At 39.8% G+C, this 21,248-nt stretch overlaps 2 protein-coding genes across 2 annotated transcripts; one reads left to right on the forward strand and one right to left on the reverse strand.

Annotated features, from left to right (window-relative positions):
• The first annotated feature begins 321 nt into the window (after positions 1–321).
• LOC106093100 (UPF0193 protein EVG1 homolog) lies at positions 322–9,580 on the forward strand. Its single transcript, XM_059361079.1, has 3 exons — positions 322–625; positions 8,824–9,201; positions 9,272–9,580. Exons 1-3 carry the CDS (start codon positions 454–456, stop codon positions 9,445–9,447), a joined length of 726 nt encoding a protein of 241 aa, XP_059217062.1. The 5' UTR covers positions 322–453; the 3' UTR covers positions 9,448–9,580.
• A 6,127-nt stretch (positions 9,581–15,707) lies between these two features.
• Positions 15,708–18,968, reverse strand: LOC106093099 (protein phosphatase methylesterase 1). The gene is made up of 6 exons (XM_013260080.2): positions 18,748–18,968; positions 18,470–18,668; positions 18,296–18,405; positions 16,827–17,138; positions 16,572–16,769; positions 15,708–16,509 (listed from the first exon to the last, which is right to left on the reverse strand). The coding sequence occupies exons 1-6, from the start codon at positions 18,819–18,821 to the stop codon at positions 16,200–16,202; spliced, it is 1,203 nt and encodes a 400-aa protein (XP_013115534.1). The 5' UTR covers positions 18,822–18,968; the 3' UTR covers positions 15,708–16,199.
• Between the last annotated feature and the right edge of the window lie 2,280 nt (positions 18,969–21,248).

A 21,248-nucleotide genomic window follows, 5' to 3' on the forward strand; every position in this document is an offset into this window, starting at 1 on the left:
GACAAAAACTGTTGTTTTAGCAAACATTTATGCTATTTTGAATAACAAATTTCGTTGAGTGTATTTATGAGCTATAACGTATGTATATTTTTTATATGTGCATATAAACAATACCTAATATAGGAGCATTTAAATTCGTAAGTGCATTCCAAACACCAATGAAATTACACATGCCACCACTCAATCACCACTCAATGACTGCTGACTGCTCGTCGTTACCTTGGTGCTCTCCTATAACAAAGGGTCAGGACTATTGTTTGTTTGCCTTGACAAAGAACTTTTCAAAAAAAAGAAAACCCAAAAAATGTCAATAGTAGTACTAGAAATTTCAGTCAACGGAAGGAGGTTGAACAAACAAGTGATACTTACGATAATTATTTACATAAAAGTATAAATATTTTTGAATTTTTATTCCATATTTTGCGCAAATAAATTTTGAGAAATAGACAAAAAATGCTAAACTCATCAAGGCGGGCATTATCAGCTGCAAGACCAGTAACATCGCAAGCAAAGACCACGGATCGCAATGAACCCATAATGTGGCCTAGTGAACGTATACCACAGGGTGGACTTTTTCATACGCCCAAAATTCAGTATAGCAAAGAGACGGCGGATTTACTTAAATGTAAGTATCAATGCTATAAATTACGAGTTTATAAATTGCAAAAAAGTACTCGAGCTTTTTTTTAATAAATAAAACGTTTATTACGAAAAAAAAACTTAAAAATTACACATCTGACAATGAGTTTATAGCGTATTCACTTAATAAATGACTTAAAATGTTAATCAGTACAAACAAATTAGTTACTCCCTTATTAATTAAAAACAAGTAAAAGCGTGCTAAGTTCGGCCGGGCCGAATCTTATATACCCTCCACCATGGAACGCATTTGTCGAGTTCTTTTTCCGGCATATCTTCTTAGGCAAAAAAAAAAAGGTTTAAAGAAAAGATTTGCTCAGCTATTAGAGAGATATCACGATATGGTCCGGTACGGACCACAATTCAATTATATTTTGGAGACCTGTGGAAAATGTCAGCCAATTCGAATAAGAATTTGGGGGCTCAAGAAGTAAAATAGAGAGATCGATTTAAATGGGAGCTGTATCAGGCTATAGACCGATTCAGACCATAATAAACACATATGATGATGGTCATAAGAGGATCCATCGTACAAAATTTCAGGTAAATCGGATAATAATTGCGAACTCAAGAGGCTCAAGAAGTCAAGATCCCAGATCGGTTTATATGGCAGCTATAGCAGGTTATGAACCGATTTGAAACATACTTGGCACAGTTGTTGGATATCATAACAAAATACTCCGTCAAAAATTCAATCAAATAGGATAAGAATTGTGCCCTCTAGAGGCTCAAGAAGTAAAGACCCAAGATCGGTTTATATGGCAGCTATATCAGGTTATGGACCGATTTCAACCATACTTGGCACAGTTGTTTTAAGTCATAGCGGAACACTTCGTGCAAAATTTCATTCCAATAGGATAAGAATTGCGCCCTCTAGAGGCTCAAGAAGTAAAGACCCAAGATCGGTTTATATGGCAGCTATATCAGGTTATGGACCGATTTCAACCATACTTGGCACAGTTGTTTTAAGTCATAGCGGAACACTTCGTGCAAAATTTCATTCCAATAGGATAAGAATTGCGCCCTCTAGAGGCTCAAGAATTAAAGACACAAGATCGGTTTTTATGGCAGCTATATCAGGTTATAGACCGATTTGAACCATACATGGCACAGTTGTTGGAAGTCAAAGCGGAACACTTCGTGCAAAATTTCATTCCAATCGGATAAGAATTGCGCCCTCTAGAGGCTTAAGAATTAAAGACACAAGATCGGTTTTTATGGCAGCTATATCAAAACATGGACCGATATGACCCATTTACAATCCCAACCGACCTACACTAATAAGAAGTATTTCTGCAAAATTTCCAGCGGCTAGCTTATTCCTTCGAAGTTAACGTACTTTCGGCAGACAGACGGACGGACGGACATGTCTAGATCGACATAAAATGTCACGACGATCAAGAATATATATACTTTATGGGGTCTCAGATGAATATTTCGAGTAGTTACAAACAGAATGACGAAGTTAGTATTCCCCTTCTATGGTGGAGGGTATAAAAATGTTTTATTGAAATCAAATGATAAATATATAATTTTTCTTTAGTAATCCCATATGTTAAAGTTTTAGGAAGATGTGCATTTAAAAATATAGAGAAAAAAGTTACTGAGTTTAATTTAAAAATGCAAGGAAAAATAATGCCGCTATCTTAGCCTATCTTAAATTGTTGGCAACATTTCCGGCTTTAATACGATGGACTGAAGCCTATGCCTATGCCTATGCCTATATCTATTTTCATGTACTGTCTATGTATTCATGTATAATTTCTCATCTCGGGAGATACGTTTCTGCAGTAAACAACAGTGTATGTGATTATGCTTTCTATTAAATCACAACTAGTCAAAGGGTATACTCAAGAAAATTAATTATGAAGCTATGCTAACGGAATTTCCTCTAGCAAATCCCTAATTTTTACTTTTTTCCCATCAAAATCTTCGTACCCTAAATGAGAAAAAATTTTCCCCAATCACGAAACAATTCCCTGTTTGGGGAAATTTACCCTAATCTGACAACACTGGTAGAGTACGAGTCTGATTGCCAGATATTGGCAGGTCAATGCCGGGAAGTGTATTATTTTTGCAACTAAACAGCAACAGTACCCGTGGCAAGATTGATGAGGCTGTGGATTTTATGAGTCGGAAGAACATATTGGTCGCAGCGATCCAGGAGACAAAGCTGACCAACACCTGCAGCTTGCACAGTTGTCACGTGGGTGGGGGATTGGCCTTTGTGATACACCATTCCGTGTAATAAAGACCCATCTCGCCTGCGCCTGGCACTAGTGACCCCTACATGGAGTGCATGGAGATAGCAGTCAGGTCCGGTACTGCCGAAATAGAGCTATACAACATGTACATGCCGCCGGTTTACCGGCGACAAGTGGGTTATTATCTGGCCATAATCTGGTCTGGTTTTAGGAGACTTTAATGCGCATCACATTTCATGGCATTCTCCCCTAGGTAACAACCAGCGTGGCATGACTTTGGCAGAGCAGATTGAAGGTTCCACGTTTTGCACGGTGAATGAGGATGCCCCCACAAGGATTACGAGCAGGTGCAGCAGCTCGCCAGATATTTCCATTGCATCCTCTGATCTCCTGAGTGACGTATCTACCTCCCCATAATTCACACCATCAACCGACCCCCCGATTCTCATCATCGACCAACCATCATAACCTCTGAGCGCCGGACGTTTATCAATCAGAAGAAAGCCGATTGGGCTGGCTTCAGAGAGAATACCAATCGCCGCTTCAGTGAACTGCCAGCCCCTCGGATGTGCTTGCTGCTCGCTTTATACCAGGCGGTCGAATATTTCAAGTGGGGCCCAATTTTTCGGTGCAGGCAGGGTACTCGCCCCCTCCAGACGGCATAGAGATCGTATCATATGCGGACGATTGTACGATCATGGCATCAGGCCCCCCACCCATTGTTGACATCTGCGACAGGTTGAACGTCTACCACGACGAACTTGCCACATATTTTGCTGCAAGAAATCTGAAGATATGTGCCACCAAATCTTCAGCCACATTGTTCACTACAAATACGCGTGAGGTGAATACTGAGCTGACTGTAATGGTCGATGGAAATATGATTCCGACCATCAAGTGTCCCAAAATACTTGGCGTCACATTTGACAGCTTTTACACACTCTCCCCACATGCTACAGCAATTTGCGATAAAGTCAAAAATATAAACAAGGTCCTCAAGTCACTTGTTGGCAGCACTTGGGGTTCAGGAAAAAAAACCTTGTTGACCACGTACAAAGCAATTGGCCGGTCTGTGGTTAGTTATGCAGCGCCAGTGTGGTCTCGTTAGGTTTGTGACCGGCAGAGGAATAATATTCAGATCTGTCAGAATGCCGCCCTCCGAACTGCGACGGACTGTCCCTCAGTTCACACGTGGATCACCTCAATCAGGAGACAAAGGTCTTACCAGTGCGAAGACATAACTACATGCTGTCGAAGCAATACCTATTGGGCTGTTATCGCAGTGACCATCCAAATCATCATCTTGTGGATAGATATCCACCGCCCAGAAGCCTTAAGGTAGATCTACATGATTTAGAGCGTGAGGTTCAGCGCTACAAGAGAGAACCAGACGAAAAATAGAGCACACAAACTGCTACAACAACAACAACGAGTCTGATATTAACAGTAGATCCAAAACACTCTTCAACTGACATGTAGACCGATCGCTACAACATGGGACTCCAATTAAAGGTCTTTGACAGCCATGCGGCTTCTGGATAGGATTTTTAGAGCTTGTGTTTTGCTTGGCCTTGCGCCGACTGCGTGGCGGGAGGTGGCGTGGTCGTTTCCATACCAAAGCCTCTTCCGGCCCAAGGACTTAAGGCCCATCAGTCTTTCGTCTCGTATCTTCTTGACACATCTGGTTGACATGAGAGTCCCTCATCTGATGAACTGGATTGATGTTATGATGAAGAGCAGAATAATCAATATTTTGACCAGAGGGACACCGTAGGGAGGTGGTTTATCGCCTCTCTTGTAGCTCTTGTTTATCAATAGAATGCTCAGGTCCCTCGAGGAGGAAAGAGTGAAGGTGGTTGCCTATGCTGATGCCGTCGTAATTTAGTTTGAAGGTCGCTTTATCTCTAGTATCACGGATATCCTTTGGGCGCGCTAAGAAAGCTGTCTAGATTGGCGAGGACGAATAGGCTTGGCACAATCCCCAGAAAGACAGAGCAGGTGTTCTACACAAGAAAGAGCATAAACCCCAGAAAGACAGAGCTCGTGTTGTACACAAGAAAGAGAACGTATGGCGAGCTCAGGGGAACGGTCCTTGATAAAGTGGTGTTACCTCTCTCTGACCGTAATTCTTGACCAGAAATTGAACTGGAGAAGAAACGTCGAGGAGAGCGTCAAGCGGGGGCCGATCCTCACCCATGGGTACCTGGTGTGGCGCCGGGCCCTTGAGAGGGTGGATCTACGTAGGATGATGGGCGAGGTTCAGAGTAATGCGGCGGTGCTGACATCGATGGCGAGGAGAAGTACTCCGAGAGCAGCACTGAATGCGATACTTGATGAAGACTTTTGCACTTGTAGGTGAAGTGCGCGGCACTAAGTAAGGCACTCAAACTAAGAGAGTCACGGACATGGCGCTCTTCGGATTTCGGATATTCATTTATTTTGCGCAAAACCGCTAGCGTGCGACTATGTGCCAGATGGATTTTTCTTCTATGGCGATCTAGAGGTTGTCTTTTCGCACTTCTTGGGTCCCTCGGTTTACAGGGATGGGTACAAGCTGGATGGGGCTACGGGGCAGGGGTAATTGGAGTATATTAAATATATTACAACAAAAAGTAAAAAAAGTTCAGTGTGCACATAGGGCATCAACAAGCTCTATCGTTGGCCAAAGCCTTGGCTTAATTCCACGATATATGGGTTGATTCGAACTCTCTTGTTGTACAGCGGATCCCTGTGTTTCACGGGCGTCCCGTCGTTCTATGTCCTTGTGGATTCCAGTCTAGGGCATTTCTCGCTATATCATCGGGAGGTCGGCGTAGATTATGTTCAGAAAATTCAAAGTATTTGTCGTACGCACCAATTTATAGAAACTTGGATTTTGCGGGTAGTAGCTTGTGTCAAGCTCCAAGCTATATAGCCATATTATAAAATAGATTTTACATTACTGGTAAAGATTCTGATTCTTTTGTATTTGTGAGATGTCACTGCATCTCCAAACTTTGTTGAGATTTAAAAAGGCACTTTTAGCCTTTTTGATGCGTTCGCGGATGTCTGCTTCCGATACAAGATAGGAAAGGTTATCAATATCTTCAATGACATGGCGGTTTATAGTGAAAGGTGTCAGATTTGTTTTTCCTATCAATTTGGTCTTAGCTATGTTTATTTTCAGGCCTACTTTAACCGCGTTTTCATTCAAGCGTTCCAATTTGGCTTTTATGTGCTCAAAGCAATATCGCCAGCGAAGTCGTTTGTACCCCATCGAATGCCATAGGGCGCCTCAACATTTGTCGCCTCTCCCTGCTTTACTACTTTATCGATCTCGAAAGGATGGCTTAACTTACCGTACTCCACATAGAGCTTCGTGAAACTGTGTCAAAAGAACGTTCGAAGTCGATGAATAAAAGGTACTGGTGTGTATTGAGTTTTGCAGACTGTTCAACGCAGAGTTGATGTGGTCGGCACCAGAACGTCCTGCCGGAAACCCACCTGTTCCATTCGCAAAATGTCGTCAAGTGCAGACGAAAAACGCTCCAGCAGATTCCATTGAGGGGATTACATTTGTATTCCAGGCCTCTTTGATAATTGGGCTAATTGATTGAGCAATAGGATGTGCTCTATACCGCAACAGTTCGGCAGGTACGTTGTCGGCGCCGGCTGGTTTGCCATTTTTGAGTGAGACCAAATCGGCCTCAATTTCTTCGCAGGTGGGTGGGGCTGTAGAAAAATCCATGCGTGGGTTTCGGCGCACTGAAAGAATGAGGGGGTCGGAGCTTACGTCCTTTTGTTTTAGTTCTTTTCACGACGGCTGGGCATAGTGGCCACTGAGAGCATGTGATCACTATCAATGTCGACTCCACGTCTAGTTTTTACATCCATCAGCGAACCCAGAAAGAGTTTGCTGATATGTACGGGGTCGATTTGATTTCGGGTGCTTCCATCTGTTGATTCCCAAGTATATATGTGTATATTTTTACTTGAATTCCTGGTAATTAGGAGTTACATATATAGACTTCTGGACGGATGCATTGTCTTTGAGGCTGAGGTTTCTGCGATCCTCAGGGCCTTCGATATGATTGTGAGTCTGAAGCGGCGACACTGTCAGACTGTCACGATTTATGTGGACAGTCTGGCGGCGCTGAAGACCATGGCTGCGGGTCATATCAAGTCGAGACTTGTCGGGAGAAGCAAGGAGCGTGTCTGACATTTGGGAGCTGCTAACAAATTGTGTAGGGCTTCGGGCCATCAAGAGTTGGTGGGGAACGAGGTGGCTAACATGCTGGTCAGGTGCAACACCAGTGATGAACCCTCCACCGTGCTGGCAGTTTGGGATCGTGGATGGATACTACGGCGAATGCGCAGAATTGTCGCCGGCTGACGCTGGAGGCTGCACTGTTTTCAAGGTCCTGTGACCGAGGATGTCAATTGTCTTTGAGCTGGGGAAGAGCAACCTTGGGTTGCTGGTCGGAGTTCTGACCGGCCACTGTGATGTCAAATCGCTGAGATAAGAAAGAGTTGGAGACGGTCGAGCATCTGCTAAAAGCGTAGGATTATGGGTGAACACAACTTCTCTTCAATGAACTCTCTACAAACTTTCGACTCCCGAGTCATTCTGAAATTCTGTTAGGGCCTGGGATGACTGAAAGGGCGGCTCTCTAGTCGGTGAGTTTTTTTTTCGGTCTCTACGCCGTCATTGCGTTTATCTCTCCCTTTCTCTACCCACATTGGGGTCAGGCCCAATGAACAAGAGGTCTCCGAGTGAATCGGTTGGCAACTGCGGTTGCCAGGCCCAAGACCTTTAACCTAACCTTACCTAAAGATCTTTGACCGTAGAGTACAAATTTGATATTGTTATATGAGACTAAGTGTCTGAGGGACCGATCCAATCCCCCCCCCCCCCAAAAAAAAATGATAACGAATCCAAATAAAAGGTAGAGTAGAGTACGAATGTGATATCTAAATGTATGCCAAAACATGAGAAACGCACTAAGTACGGCCTTGCCAAAATCTTATGTGCCCTGCACCATACATCACATTTCTTTGCACGTGTTCTCTTTATTAGCAGAAACTAAAAACAGGATAATGGGAGGTCAAGCAATAAGTCGATAAGAATTACATCTTATATGGGGCTTAATCGGAGATCGGCTTATATAAGATCTATAACAGGTGATCGATCGAATCAGAACATACTTGGCATGTATATTGGAGGTAGAAGAGGAAGTCAAGGAAGATTACAATCGAGAGCTATATAAGGCTATTATAGTTGAGCTTACACTTGAATTGGGCAGTACTCATTGATATGTAAGGAGTTCTTGAGACAATTTACATATGTATCAGTTATGAGCCGATTCAGACCACACTTGGCACTTAAGTGCATGGGAGGTCATAGACGTCGTTGTGCAAGATTTCAAATAAAGCGGATAAGAATCGGGGCCTTTAGGGTCTCAAGAAGTCATATTGCCGGATCGGTTTGTATGGGAGTATATCCGAATCTTAACCTATATGTCCGATTTGCAATCCCCAACGATATACAATCGGAAGTGTCTGCGTCTTACTTCATTCGCTCCAGCGCTATCGTGATTTCTACAGACGGACGGACATAGTCAATCGACTAAGAATGTGAAGACGAACAAGAATACATGTGTATATATGCTTTATAGGGTCACAGATTCATATTTTGAGGTGTTATTAAGGAAATGACTAGAAGGTTTTAAAGCAGATTAAGTATCTGATATCGACATTTAGGCAAAGAAAATGAAAACAATGAAGGGTCCTTGATAGCAGAGTAAAATTTTGCACACATATTTATGTTATTGCCTTTACGCACTTCAAAACGTGGGCCAAAAAATTTTAGAATTTTGAAATCTCAGCTTTTTTCTAGACGGTACCAAACAATTTTTTATGAAAATCAAATTATAACAAAAATCAATCTAAACATTAAATTTGTTTGTTTTGTGCCTCTTTTTATTTGGGTGTATCTCCACAGTACTGATGAAAGAGTCGAAAATGTCCATGTTAATGCGCAAACAAATCGATTATCATCTACGTAATGGCGAACCTCTGCCGAAACCGGAACCACGACGAATCAACATAAACAAAGATCCAGATAGCGAGGCATTGGAAATTTTACGAAGAGCCCATAATGCAAAACGTAAAAGTTTGGCTGAAATTAAAGCAAGTGGAGCCTACGAAATGCCGCGTTATCGTCCAAAACCGGATGACAAATTGCCCTCTGAAAAATCCAAAAAATTGCTACAAGAAGCTATGTCCGGATTGAAAATATCCGAAACTAACCTGAAACCCAAGCGCAAGCCGAAGACGAATCGCGAGTCGAATACAACTACAGATGACATAATTAACGAGTGTAAGTACTGGTCATCTGAACTATTTTTCCGACTTCAAAGGATCTATGAGAATCATCCTTTTAATTTCAGTGTTGGATCAAATAAACGAACGTGCCGAATGGCTGGCCGAAATGGATGAATTGGGCGAAGGCAAACGTTATCGCGATGAGATACGCGAACAAATCTCTCAACGTTTGCGTCAAATAAAAGCACTGCAAACCAAAGTGCAACTTCAGAAGGATGGCAATATACGTTTCTTGGATTAGGAGTCTTGTGTAAAGGTGGGAAAATTTGCCTTGGATATGATATGCTACATGAATGAATAGTGGGTTGAATTATAAAATAAATAGAGAAATAATTTACAAAAAAAAAATAAACTTATCATAAAATCTAACAGAAGTTAAAGCTTGTTTTGCTTCCCGCTGGCCGAGTTGGTAGCGAAGTTTCGATTCTCATCAGAGGCTTTGGTCTTTTGTCTAAGTGCGATTGCCACTCTAACATTCTACTCTAACATTTGTGAGGTACACAGAAAAAAATATAAACAAACATTTTTTCAACTCAAAATTTTATTAACAATAACAATGTTTTCAATTAAAAAATTGATTGAGTCAATACTTTTTTAATTGAATCTTAAAAAATTTTATATATAAAATGCGATTAAAAATTTAATCTTTTTCAATTAAATAATAACGGCCTACACCTCTAATTTGTTATTCGATTCATCCGCCAGTTCATTGAAAACAGCCGATTTTATATTTACAGCTGTTTTCATTGAATTGGCGAACGAATCGAGTAGTCTAGGCAAAAAATTCTTTCAATCATTTTTCAATTGAATCGGGAACTCTCATTACAGGGCTGTTGGGTCTAAACATCAACACTGTTATTAGAAGTTTTTACATGACTGTCATACCAAATGGTATGTAGACAGAAAAAAATAATAATCGGTTTCAATCACGAAATTAATTAATCCAATTGATTTTTTAAATGAAACTGCTTCATTCACGAAAAAGATAATATCAAATATAGTTTTTGAAAAAGTGATTAAAAAATCTTTAAAAAAAATTTTGTATTCAATCAAAAACATGATTGAAAATTTTCAATTAAGTTTTTAATTAATCCAATTATTTTTTTTTTTTTTTGAAAAAATTTTCCTGATATTTTTATACCCACCACCGAAGGATGGGGGTATATTCATTTTGTCATTCCGTTTGCACCACATCGAAATATCCATTTCCGACCCTTTAAAGTATATGTATTCTTGATCAGCGTAAAAATCTAAGACGATCTAGACATGTCCGTCCGTCTGTCCGTCTGTCCGTCTGTCTGTTGAAATCACGCTACAGTCTTTAAAAATAGAGATATTGAGCTGAAACTTTGCAAAGATTCTTTTCTTTTTGTCCATAAGCAGGTTAAGTGTGAAGATGGGTTATATCGTACTATATCTTGATATAGCCTCCATATAGACCGATCAGCCGATTTAGGATCTTAGGCCAATAAGAGTCATATTTATTGCGCGATTTTGCTGAAATTTGGAACAGTGAGTTGTGTTAGGCCCTTCGACATCCTTCGATAATATGGCCCGGATCGGTCCAGATTTGGTTTTAGCTGTCATATAGACCGATCCTCCGATTTAGTGTCTTTAGCCCATAAAAGCCACACTTATTATCCGATTTTGTTAAAATTTGAAACAGTGAGTTGTCTCAGGCCCTTCAACATCTTTCTTCAATTTGGCCTTAATCGCACCAGATTTGGATTTAGCTGCTATATAGACCTATCTCTCGATTTAAGGTTTTGGGCCATAAAAGCTCTAGATTTGGATATAGTTGCCATGTAGACCGATCTCTCGATGTAATGTTTTGGGCCCATAAAAGGCGCATTTATTGTCCGATGTTGCCGAAATTTGGAACAGAGAGTTAAGTTAAGCCCCTCCACGTATTTCTGCAATTTGGTCTAGATCGATCAAGATTTGCATATAGCTACCATATAGACCGATATCTCGATTTGAAGTCTTGGCCCCATAAAAAGCACATTTATAATCCGATATCACTGAAATTTGAAACAGTGACTTATGTTTGGCTTTTCGACATATATGTTTTATATGGTTCAGATCGGTTTATTTTTATATAAAGCTACTAAAAAGTCCAATATTTTGTTATACACAGTTGAACAATGACTTGTAATTGTTAGTATTTGGTCCAGATCGGAACATATTTCGTTGCAACTGCTAAGGGATATAAGGTATGCAATTTTCGCGGGGTTTTGATGAAAGGTGATTTACATATATACCCGAGGTGGTGGGTATCCAAAGTTCGACCCGGCCGAACTTAACGCCTTTTTACTTGTTTTTCTGTGTATTCACCGCATCTGCTACCGTTTCAGCATTAATGTAATGTGTATTCGCGTACTCAAATTTGTGCATATTTGCACAAATTGTTACTGGAAGTCGTTTATTTGCCAGCAGAAGAGAGCAGGAGAGTGCGTGAGAGCGAGCACAATTTTGAGTGTTTGGTAATTGAAAGCTTGCAAATTTCTACGGGAAGTTTTTTCCCAGCAGAAATTTGCAGCACCAAACAGCTGTTTTATGAAATTCAGCTGTTTAATTCAAATAAAAAGCAAAAGAGAATAAAGGATGTTCTTACTCTCCTGCAAATTTTTACTGGAAAAGTACGCGAACAGACCTGTCGTCTAGACACGCTTTATATGCCGCTTGATCTAGAGATTCTCTCTTGTATCCTATCCACAAGCAGATGATTTAGATGCGCCCTGCGATAACTGCCCAGAAGGTGTTGCTTAGACAGCATGTATTGTAGTTATGTCTTCGTATAGGTAGGATCTTTGGATCTGAGAAAATGGCCTGTCCCAGTTGGAAGAGTTGCCTTCTAAAAGACCTGAATATTATTCCCCTGCGTCGCACATAGCTGACGAGACCACATTGGCGCTGCATAGTTTACCACTGACCGGCCAATTGCTTTGTACGTGGTCAAAAAGGTTTTTGTCAAGTTGTCGGGGGGCGGCATTCTGACAGATCTGACTGTTATTACACTGTGTGTCACAGACCTGCTGACGAGACTATACTGGCGCTACATAACTTGCCACAGACCGGCCAATTGCTTTATACATGGTCAACAAGGTTTTTTCGTAGTTGTTGTAGCAGTGTTGTACACTGAAGCGGCAGCCCTTATCGATGAAGGAATCCATCGGGTCAATCCGGTACGTACAACCGCCTGCCATGGGATTGCACCCCAAGTGCTGCCGGCAAGTGACTTTATGGCAAATTGCTGTGGCATGTGAGGAGAATGTGTAAGAACTGACAATTGTGACGCCATGTATTCTGGGACACTTGATGGTCGGAATCATTTCTCCATCGATCATCACAGTCAGCTCGGCATTCACCTCACGCGTATTTTTAGTGAACAATGTGGCTGAAGATATCATGGCAGATATCTTCTGATTTTTTGCAGCGATATATGAGGCAGTTTTACCCTATCGCAGATGTCAGCAATTGGTGGGGGCGTGATGTCATGATCGTTCAATCGTCCGCATATGATACGATCTCTTTGCCTTCTGGAAGGGGTGGGATGGAGGATAGGTAGAGGTTAAACAGTGCCGGAGATATCACCCTGCCTTGCAGAACTCCCTGTTTTACTCTACGGTATTTCGACTTCTTATCCCTAAATTACACAAATGGCTCGGAACCACACAGATAATTTGCGACCCAGCGTTTAAGGCCTGGCTGCAGATGTCCTCAAATTAGCCACAGTAGTAGCCACATTTGCATGTGGAGGTGGCGATTCTCGTCTAGCTCCTGTAGTTAAGCAAGCTCGTTCCGGTCCAAGGACCAATTGCCGCGGGAACATGGTGGCCATTGGTTATTTAAAGGCGCTAATAACTCGCCTTGTCATATCGATCATCATACATTGCAAAAAAATTTTCAATTAAAAATTTAATTGAAAATGAAATCGTTTTCAATTCAAAAATAAATTGATTCCATTCATTAATTTTTCATTGAATATGATTCTTTTCAATTAAAGTCGAAATTTTTGCCATTTTCAATAAAAAAATTAATTGAATCAATAATTTTTTAATTGAGTCTGAACTTGTTTCAAATAGACATCTGAAAATTTTTTATATCTAAATCGTGATTGAAATTTTTTTTAATTTTTATTAAAAAAAATTAATTGATTCAATTATTATTTAATCGGATCTTAAAAATTTTTCAAATTTGATGTTTAAGAAATTTATTTAAAGTCTATTTTCTCCCCTAGAGGCCACCGTAGCGCAGTTGTTAGAATGTCCGCCTATGACGCTGAACGCCAGGGTTCGGATCCTGGCGGGAACATCATGAAATTTTTCAGCGGTGGTTATCCCCTCCTAATGCTGGCGACATTTGGGAGGTACTGTACCATTTGGTATGGCAGCCATGTAAAAACTTCTCCATAAAGAGGTGTCGCACTCGGCTATAAAATGGAGGTCCCTTATTATTGAGCTTAAAACTTGAATCGGACAGCACTCGTTGATATGTGAGAAGTTTGCCCCTGTTCTTTAATGGAATGTTCATGGCAAGATTGCATTTTCTCCCCTAAATTATAAAGGGAAGGGGATTTCAAAGACCTATACGTCCCACATTTCTACAAATCTATTGCAATACCATGGCAGCCGGTTCTACGTGCCGGATTAACCCGATGGAGTCCTTCATCGAACAAGAGTTGCGACCTCAGTGAATAACACACTGCTACAACAATAAAAAATCTATAGGGCACTTCTACCCGACACCCGAAATTTGTTTCAGAACCCCGCGGGGAATTTTTTGTTTGTCTATACGAGTGCCCACGGACCTATGGCCAAACAACGCACCTAAAATTCATCTTCCAAGAGGTAAACATCTGTGTACTAAATATAGAAATTAATTGGAATTTTAAAAAAAATTAAATATGTCTCCGTTCTTTTGTTTTGGCTACTTATTTTTTTTTTAACTGGGTCAATTAAAAAACTAGTTAAAATTTAAAAAATTTCAATCATTTTTTAATTGAATATGCAATTTTTTTAATTGAATTTTTTTCAATTACAAATTGCAAATTTGCTCTGGGGAAAACTTCTCACATATCAATGAGTGCTGTCCGATTCAAGTTTAAGCTCAGTGATAAGGGGCGAACGGCGTGCCGCAGTGCAACACCTTTATGTGGAGAAGTTTTTACATGGCTGGCATACCAAGTGGTACAGTACCTAACAAATGTCGCCAGCATGTGGAGGGAATAACCACCACTGAAATTTTTTTCCCGCCAAGATTCGAACCCAGGCGTTCAGCGTCATAGGCATGGTGGAGCATTCGTAAAGAGCATTCCACTATCCGCAACCTGTGGACGTGTCCAGTAGCTCGCAGCTAAGCATCGCGTGACAGCTATGAGCACCACACAGATCCGACCTCAAAGTTCTAGCATGGGTGGTGCTCGCAGCTTTCCCGTGCAGAAATGTGCTCAAATAGTTTGGCATGGCTAGTCTTGTTGAAGCTTTCGATAGGTCCAGTGTCACGACGACCATCTTATTACACGACCTGTTATTGATGTCCGGTGAATGGCTTCACCGGTATGGAGCATTCCACTATTCGCAACCTGTAGACGCGCCCGGTAGCGATGAACACCACGAACATTAGACCTCAAAGTTCCAAGCTATGTGGTGCTCACAGCTATCCCGTGCCGGGATAACCGTCAAGCGTCTTGACTACTGGTGAGAAAATGTAGATCGGTGTGTACGACACCCACTTGCTCCTTGCCAGACCTCAGTAGCGGGATCGTTCTGCCCATCTTCCAGACATCGGTCTTCAATCCCATCGCAGCCAGTTGTGTGTACCGGATTTACCCGTTGAGGTCCTTCATCGGCAAGGCCTACCGCCTCAATGTACAACACACTGCTACAACAGGAACAGCATAAGAATGTTCAAATCATTCTTTAAGGACAGTTATAAGGTCCTTAACTCCAAGGAGATCCAGATTCTTCAGCATCAGCGTAGATTCCGTTGGGGCCCAACGCCTTCAATGACTTGGCGCATCGGATGACATTCGTAACTTGGTACAATTGCGTTGGCTGTTCATCGGCTCGGAGACCACGGATGAAACGAATGGCTCTCCCCCTAGCCTTGTCACTCTCGGGATGCTCAATAAATTGAGTTTAACAACCGCATAACAGTTAAGCAGGTGCATCTCTTTGGGTCAGTCACAGTTACGTCGCCAAAAGTGACTGAGGTCCTGTTATTCCTTCTTTCGGGTTTCGAGTGTGACTTAACAGTAGAGCACAGTTTGCCTAAACCGATGCCTTACTTACCTTGCCCAAAGTGTTCTAGCCAGTAATTCCGCTTTTGTTCTTTGACTAACCTGTCTATTTTCAGATTCAGCTCGATGATCTGCGAGATTTGCAAGTACTGTGTGTTTGCCTTAAACATTTATTGAGAAGAAAAATTGATTCTTATTAAAAGTTTATTTAATTTTTAATTATTATTATTATAGTTTTTCAAGTCAAATCAAATCAGCCATTTTCATAGTATACTTGCTGGTCCACATATTTTATTCTTTTAACTTTAAGAAGTAAACTATTTGGTCCATGTATGTAACGCAGGAAACGAGTCGCTTTTGTTGTCATAGGTGAAAAAAAGAAATGATTTTGTTTGTTTGTTTGTTTGTTTTTTTTTTTTTTTTGTTAATGTAATTAATGCAATTTATTTCAAGCAAATAGAAAATCAAGTAACGCAAATGAATCTTATTTGTATGTGATTTAGTAAAATCTTGTTGTTAATATCATATTGATGGGGTTTAATCAATATTAATAAATATTATAATTTAGCACATTTCTTTTTTCGAGGTGGCCAATTAAAATCATTGTCATTTCTTCTGTCCCAACCTAAATGAAGTAGTCCATTACATGTTGCTGCTTTTGAACCGAATTATAATTGAAATCAACGGTTACTATTAGTATTTCTATAAGGTGACTACAACCCAAGTTGCCTTGGAGTAGTAACAACCATCGATTAACAAGCAGGCAAGTGACAACGAAAATCACCTGCTGCTTCAGCCACACGATTACGTATGAGATAGCCACTAAGAACTTCAGCCACTTCGTGGGGTCGGTCCTCGTGAACCGCATGACCACAACGAGCCAAGACCTGCATTTGAAAGCGTCCCTGCATTTGGCCAACTGTTAGAGCCTTGTCAAGGCCATCAATGCTGGCCAATAAAAGTTGTTTTGGCAAACGTAAGTTTAGAAATTTCTCGCTCAAACCAGAGAACCAGCCTACCCAGTATTTTTCAGATTTCGATAAGTCTATGCGCCAAGTGTATCTTTAAAGCAAAACAAAAAAAAATAAAAATGTACAGAACATAATTTTGGGACATGTACTTACTTCTTTGTATTTTCTTCTGCAGATATTTGAGGTTTTTTAAAATCTGGCACTTTAGCCTCACTCTCACCGCCTTCATCGGCAACCTCCTCATCTTCAGAAATACTAAAGGGGTGTGTGAATTTTGAAGCACCGGTCTCCTCAGTTGCTTCATCGTCGGCGAGAGGCAGCTCGTTGGTTGCTAATTTCTTCGTTGTGCAGCTACAAACAAGCAAGTTGCGAATGAAATGGAATAAAAATGCAAAACTTAATCCTTACTTGATAATTTGTCCGGGCATTGACACTTTGGCACTATCTATGTTACGTATTTGGCCGCTACGTATGCACCATTCAATAGCATTTGGTATGCTTTTAAAATATTGTGGTCTAGAGCGTAGAAAACTTTGCATGCTAGCCAAGGCTTCCATAGCTGTGCCTTCGACAACATCGATAACGGTAATACCAATTAGATTCGGTATCAATTCTAAGTGTGCAAAATGAACTGCAATTGCTCCACCCATAGAATGACCCACGACATAAACCGGAGGCATGTCTGAGGGATACAATTTTACCATAAGATCGCCTATGTCCCTGAAATTTAAGAAACCAAAAAAAAAAAAAAAACTAGTAAGAGCGTGCTATGTTCAAACGGGCCGAATATTGAGATCTTCCTCATGTATCTAAAAATGTAGAAAATATAATCTTAGTCAGCTAAGAGCATATTTGTACTTAATGTCAAAACAGGCACAATTTGAAACTTCAAGGTGCTGTAGACGGCAAATCGGGTGATCACTTTATATGAGATCTATATCTGGTTATAAACTTATTGAGTAGCAAAATCGGACAGTTGGGGCTTCCAGGGGCTCAAGACGCCAAGCCGAAGGACCACTTTACATCCCGGCACGGAATAGCACACAGGCTGAAACTTTGAGCTCCAATCTGTGTGGTGCTCATTGCTGTCACGAGAAGCTTAGCTGCGAGCTAACGGGCGCGTCTACAGGTTGCGAATAGTGAAATGCTACATATGGAGTATGTGCAACTGCAATCGCGGACAATCAGCTATATTAAATGAAGAGTCTAAGTGAGAGGTCAGACACCGGCTCTGGCATAAATACTGAGTGCTTATGATGCTCGATATGACAAGGCGAGATATTGGCGCCTTTAAATAACCATTTGCCACCATGTTCCCGCGGCGATTGGTCCGGAACGGAACTTGCTCAACTAAGAGCTATTTCCTAACCTAAACTAAACATTCATAGACCAATAAGAATGAAAGAAGATCCAAAATGTCAAGCAGCTAGCTTTACGCATTTAACCGCAATCGTGCTTTAGACAAGACGATAAAGAATACATATACTTTATGGGGACACAGATAAATATTTCGAGGTGTTACAAACGGAATGACTAGATTAGTATACCTCCCATCCAATGCTGGTGGGTGTAAAAATTATTTATCACACCTATTAGTTTAAAATTTGGAGGCTTAAGTCGTCACTGTTGGAATGTTGGAACAAAGTATTGTCCATATGTATTTTAAACAAAATACAGGTAGTACATATGAATTTCTGCAGCTTTTATGGGTTTTATGGGCAAGGGTTCCCTCACTACCTCATTCTGTTCTACTTATGTTCGTATATAATTATCCCACCCTGTTATTGGTGCGTTAAATCTATGCGTTCAATTGGTATCTTTTAGCTTCCCATAAATATTTTCATTGATAGCATATTGAGCATGAGTTCTATTCTTACCTTGCTAAAGTATCTTCAGACAAATCATCATCGTTGTCTGTCATTGTATCGCCGTGGCCGCGTAGATCTATAGATAAGCATTGACAGTGAATCATACTGGTAATCTCGGTCTACAGAAAAGGACAAAAAATTAAAAAAAAACACACACACAAAATTTGCCAATTTTCGACTTACACAAAAGTGTGCCCATGTTAAGGCAGAATAGCCACCACCATGTAAAAGTAAAAGTACTGGTCCCGGCTTTTGTGGTTGCTTTGTGCGGTATATGCGAAAGGAACGTTTCTCATCAACTACTATATCTTCCTTATCAGCAAAAAAGTCACTCCAAAGCGTAGGTTTAAAGTCCCTTACTCGGGATTTCTTAAAAGAATCACTAAAAGACAGAAAAATAGCAAGGATAAATAAAGTAGTAAGGGATGAAAAAAAAATCTGCCGTAAGTTGCTGCACGAACCTTCTGCCAATCCTTGCACCTGGTATAGTGGGAGGTAAACGGCCTTTCAGCATGGTTCTTTGTAAATTCGACATTCGTTCTTTTATGCTGCAGCGGTATTGTTAATCAAACAATTTCGAATTTTTACTTAAAAAACCGGGTTCCCAATTATTTCATATTTTTCTCACATAATTTCAGCCATAACAATTTCGACTAATCGATTAATCGACTTTTTGTATGAAAATATCAAAGTCGACTTTTATTGACTAAAAAAATCGAATGGTCGACTACGTCAAAAAAAAAAATGAAAAGTCGAAGTCAAAAAAGTTCAAAAGTCACAAACAGTGGAAATGGATTTAGTTTCAAGTCGATTTTTGCCGCCGACTGCTTCGACTATTTTTTAGCTGTGGTTGCAATAGTTCGAAAGAAATCTTTTCAAGGAAAAATACAAAAAATAAATCGAAATGAAGCGTTTTAAAATAGAAAGTAAAAAAAACGCAAAATCAAAAGTCGACCTGCCGAGACAATATGGGCATCAAATGAAAGGTTTTGGAGAGTAAAATACGAATATGACATCAAAACTTGGTTACAAGCCACTCCACCTCAAAAACTCTTTCAGAAGACATATTGGAGTTCATGTCAATATAGGACTCAAATGAAAGGTATTGGGAAGTAGATTACGAATATGACATACAAATGCTTCCAAATTGACATATTAGCCATTCTTGGCTATATGGGACTCAAATGGAAGGTACACAAAAAAAAAATGTCACCAAAATTTTTTCAATTACAAAATTTAATTGCAAATAAAAATATTTTCAATTAAAAAACCAATTGAATCGGCAATTTTTTATTTGGTTCCGGAATTTTTGTTTGAATTACGATCGTGATTGAAATTTAGGGCATTTTTAATTAAAGAATCAATTGATTCAATAATTTTTTAATTGAATCTGCACTTTATCTTCAATTATGATGGTGATTGAAATTTTTGTCATTTTCAATTGAAAAATAGATTCCATATTTTTTTTAATTGAATCTGCACCTTATTAATTACGATCGTGTTTAAAATTGTGTTATTTTCAATTAAAAAATTTATTGATCAATCATTTTTAATTGAACTTTAAAAAATGTTACATATGTGATTAAAAATTGATTTCACAACGGGAAAACAGCTGTTTTAAATGAATTGGCGACGAATCAAGCAACAAAAAGAAAATAATGTTAGTGGTCTAGGCAGTAAGTTCTTTCAATCATTATATAATTGAATTGGAAATTTGTTAAGACTCAACGGCAATGTTATAACTGCCCATTTTTGAAAAATTCTAGCCGCTCATAATTTTGATAAATACTTTCTTTATATAGGTAGAAGATAAAACTACCCCACAAACAGTCTTTCGACTACCTTTTTAAATTTCTAGACGCAATTCTGATTTTATTTATGATCAAAATATGCATATTAATGGCATAACAGCTTCTTTAGCATCGATCTAATTGGAACATATTCTATATAAATGTGTTTCTGTTGGGTGCCGCCCGACCTCTCACTGAGACTCTGCGCTCGATACCACTGAATGTCCGCGACTGCCGTTGCAGCTACTCCGTATGGATCATTCCATTATCCGCTGCTAGCAGCTAAGCTTCTCGTGACAGCAATGAACACTACACAGATCGGACCCTCTATCCCGTGCCGGGTCTGTTGGGTGTACTTCCCCAATGCACGTAATTCACAAAGTTACTATAATTATTACTTATTTATTACCGGTAGTCTATAACCCCGTTCACACTGCTCTTTAAATCCGAATTGAATGGTTCGATCATCTGTTTTCCCTTTATAAAATCAGCTGACGAGAGCCTTAAATCCTGATTTAATTAGCAGTATAAACTGCAGATTTTAAAACCTATTTAAAACAACAGTTCTATTAAATTAGGAGTAAAAGCGCCACCTAGATACTTCGATACAAATTTTAATGTCATATTCGTAACCTACCACGAAATTAATTAATCCAATTAATTTTTTAATTGAAACTGCTATCACAAAAATGATTACATTAATTCATGGTACAATTAAGGGGTAGGGTTAATAGCACAACAACAAAAATCTAGCCCCAAGGAAAATATCCCGTAAATTGAAATGTCGACGTGGTTTTAGAAATAAACCTGATTTTACAACTTATCTTCTTCATATGTGTTTTATATATGTATTTTCATTATTATAACACAGTTTTGTTGCTTACGTGTAGAATATCGGATCAAAGAGAACATATTTTGAAGAATTTAGAAAAATATCACAGCTGTGATATTAAGCCTTTGACATTTAGATTGACAAAATCGAAACAAAAATAAAAAAAATTGTACTCAGCTGTTCGCATCAAAGAGTATAAGATCTAATACAAGAGAGGGTTTCTGCTTTGTCTTCCCCGTACCGTAAAATAACTCGCGTTAAAGACACAACATTTTTATTGTATTCCAATTGGATTCACATTGAGGGTTGCTACATTTTCGGGTTATTCTGTTTTGATTCT

This window comes from Stomoxys calcitrans, chromosome 1 (assembly GCF_963082655.1).
Source record: "Stomoxys calcitrans chromosome 1, idStoCalc2.1, whole genome shotgun sequence".
NCBI lineage: Eukaryota > Metazoa > Arthropoda > Insecta > Diptera > Muscidae > Stomoxys > Stomoxys calcitrans.

Bases quoted from the DNA above. Each gene is read 5' to 3' on its own strand.
- LOC106093099 (XM_013260080.2), bottom strand. From the start codon at position 18,821: ATGTCGAATTTACAAAGAACCATGCTGAAAGGCCGTTTACCTCCCACT. The intron at 18,669-18,747 runs GTTCGTGCAGCA...TCTGTCTTTTAG, and splicing joins GGTGCAAGGATTGGCAGAAG to TGATTCTTTTAAGAAATCCC. The intron at 17,139-18,295 runs GTAAGAATAGAA...CTTAAATTTCAG, and splicing joins TCTGAAGATACTTTAGCAAG to GGACATAGGCGATCTTATGG.
- LOC106093100 (XM_059361079.1), top strand. From the start codon at position 454: ATGCTAAACTCATCAAGGCGGGCATTATCAGCTGCAAGACCAGTAACA. The intron at 626-8,823 runs GTAAGTATCAAT...GTATCTCCACAG, and splicing joins GACGGCGGATTTACTTAAAT to TACTGATGAAAGAGTCGAAA. The intron at 9,202-9,271 runs GTAAGTACTGGT...TTTTAATTTCAG, and splicing joins AGATGACATAATTAACGAGT to TGTTGGATCAAATAAACGAA.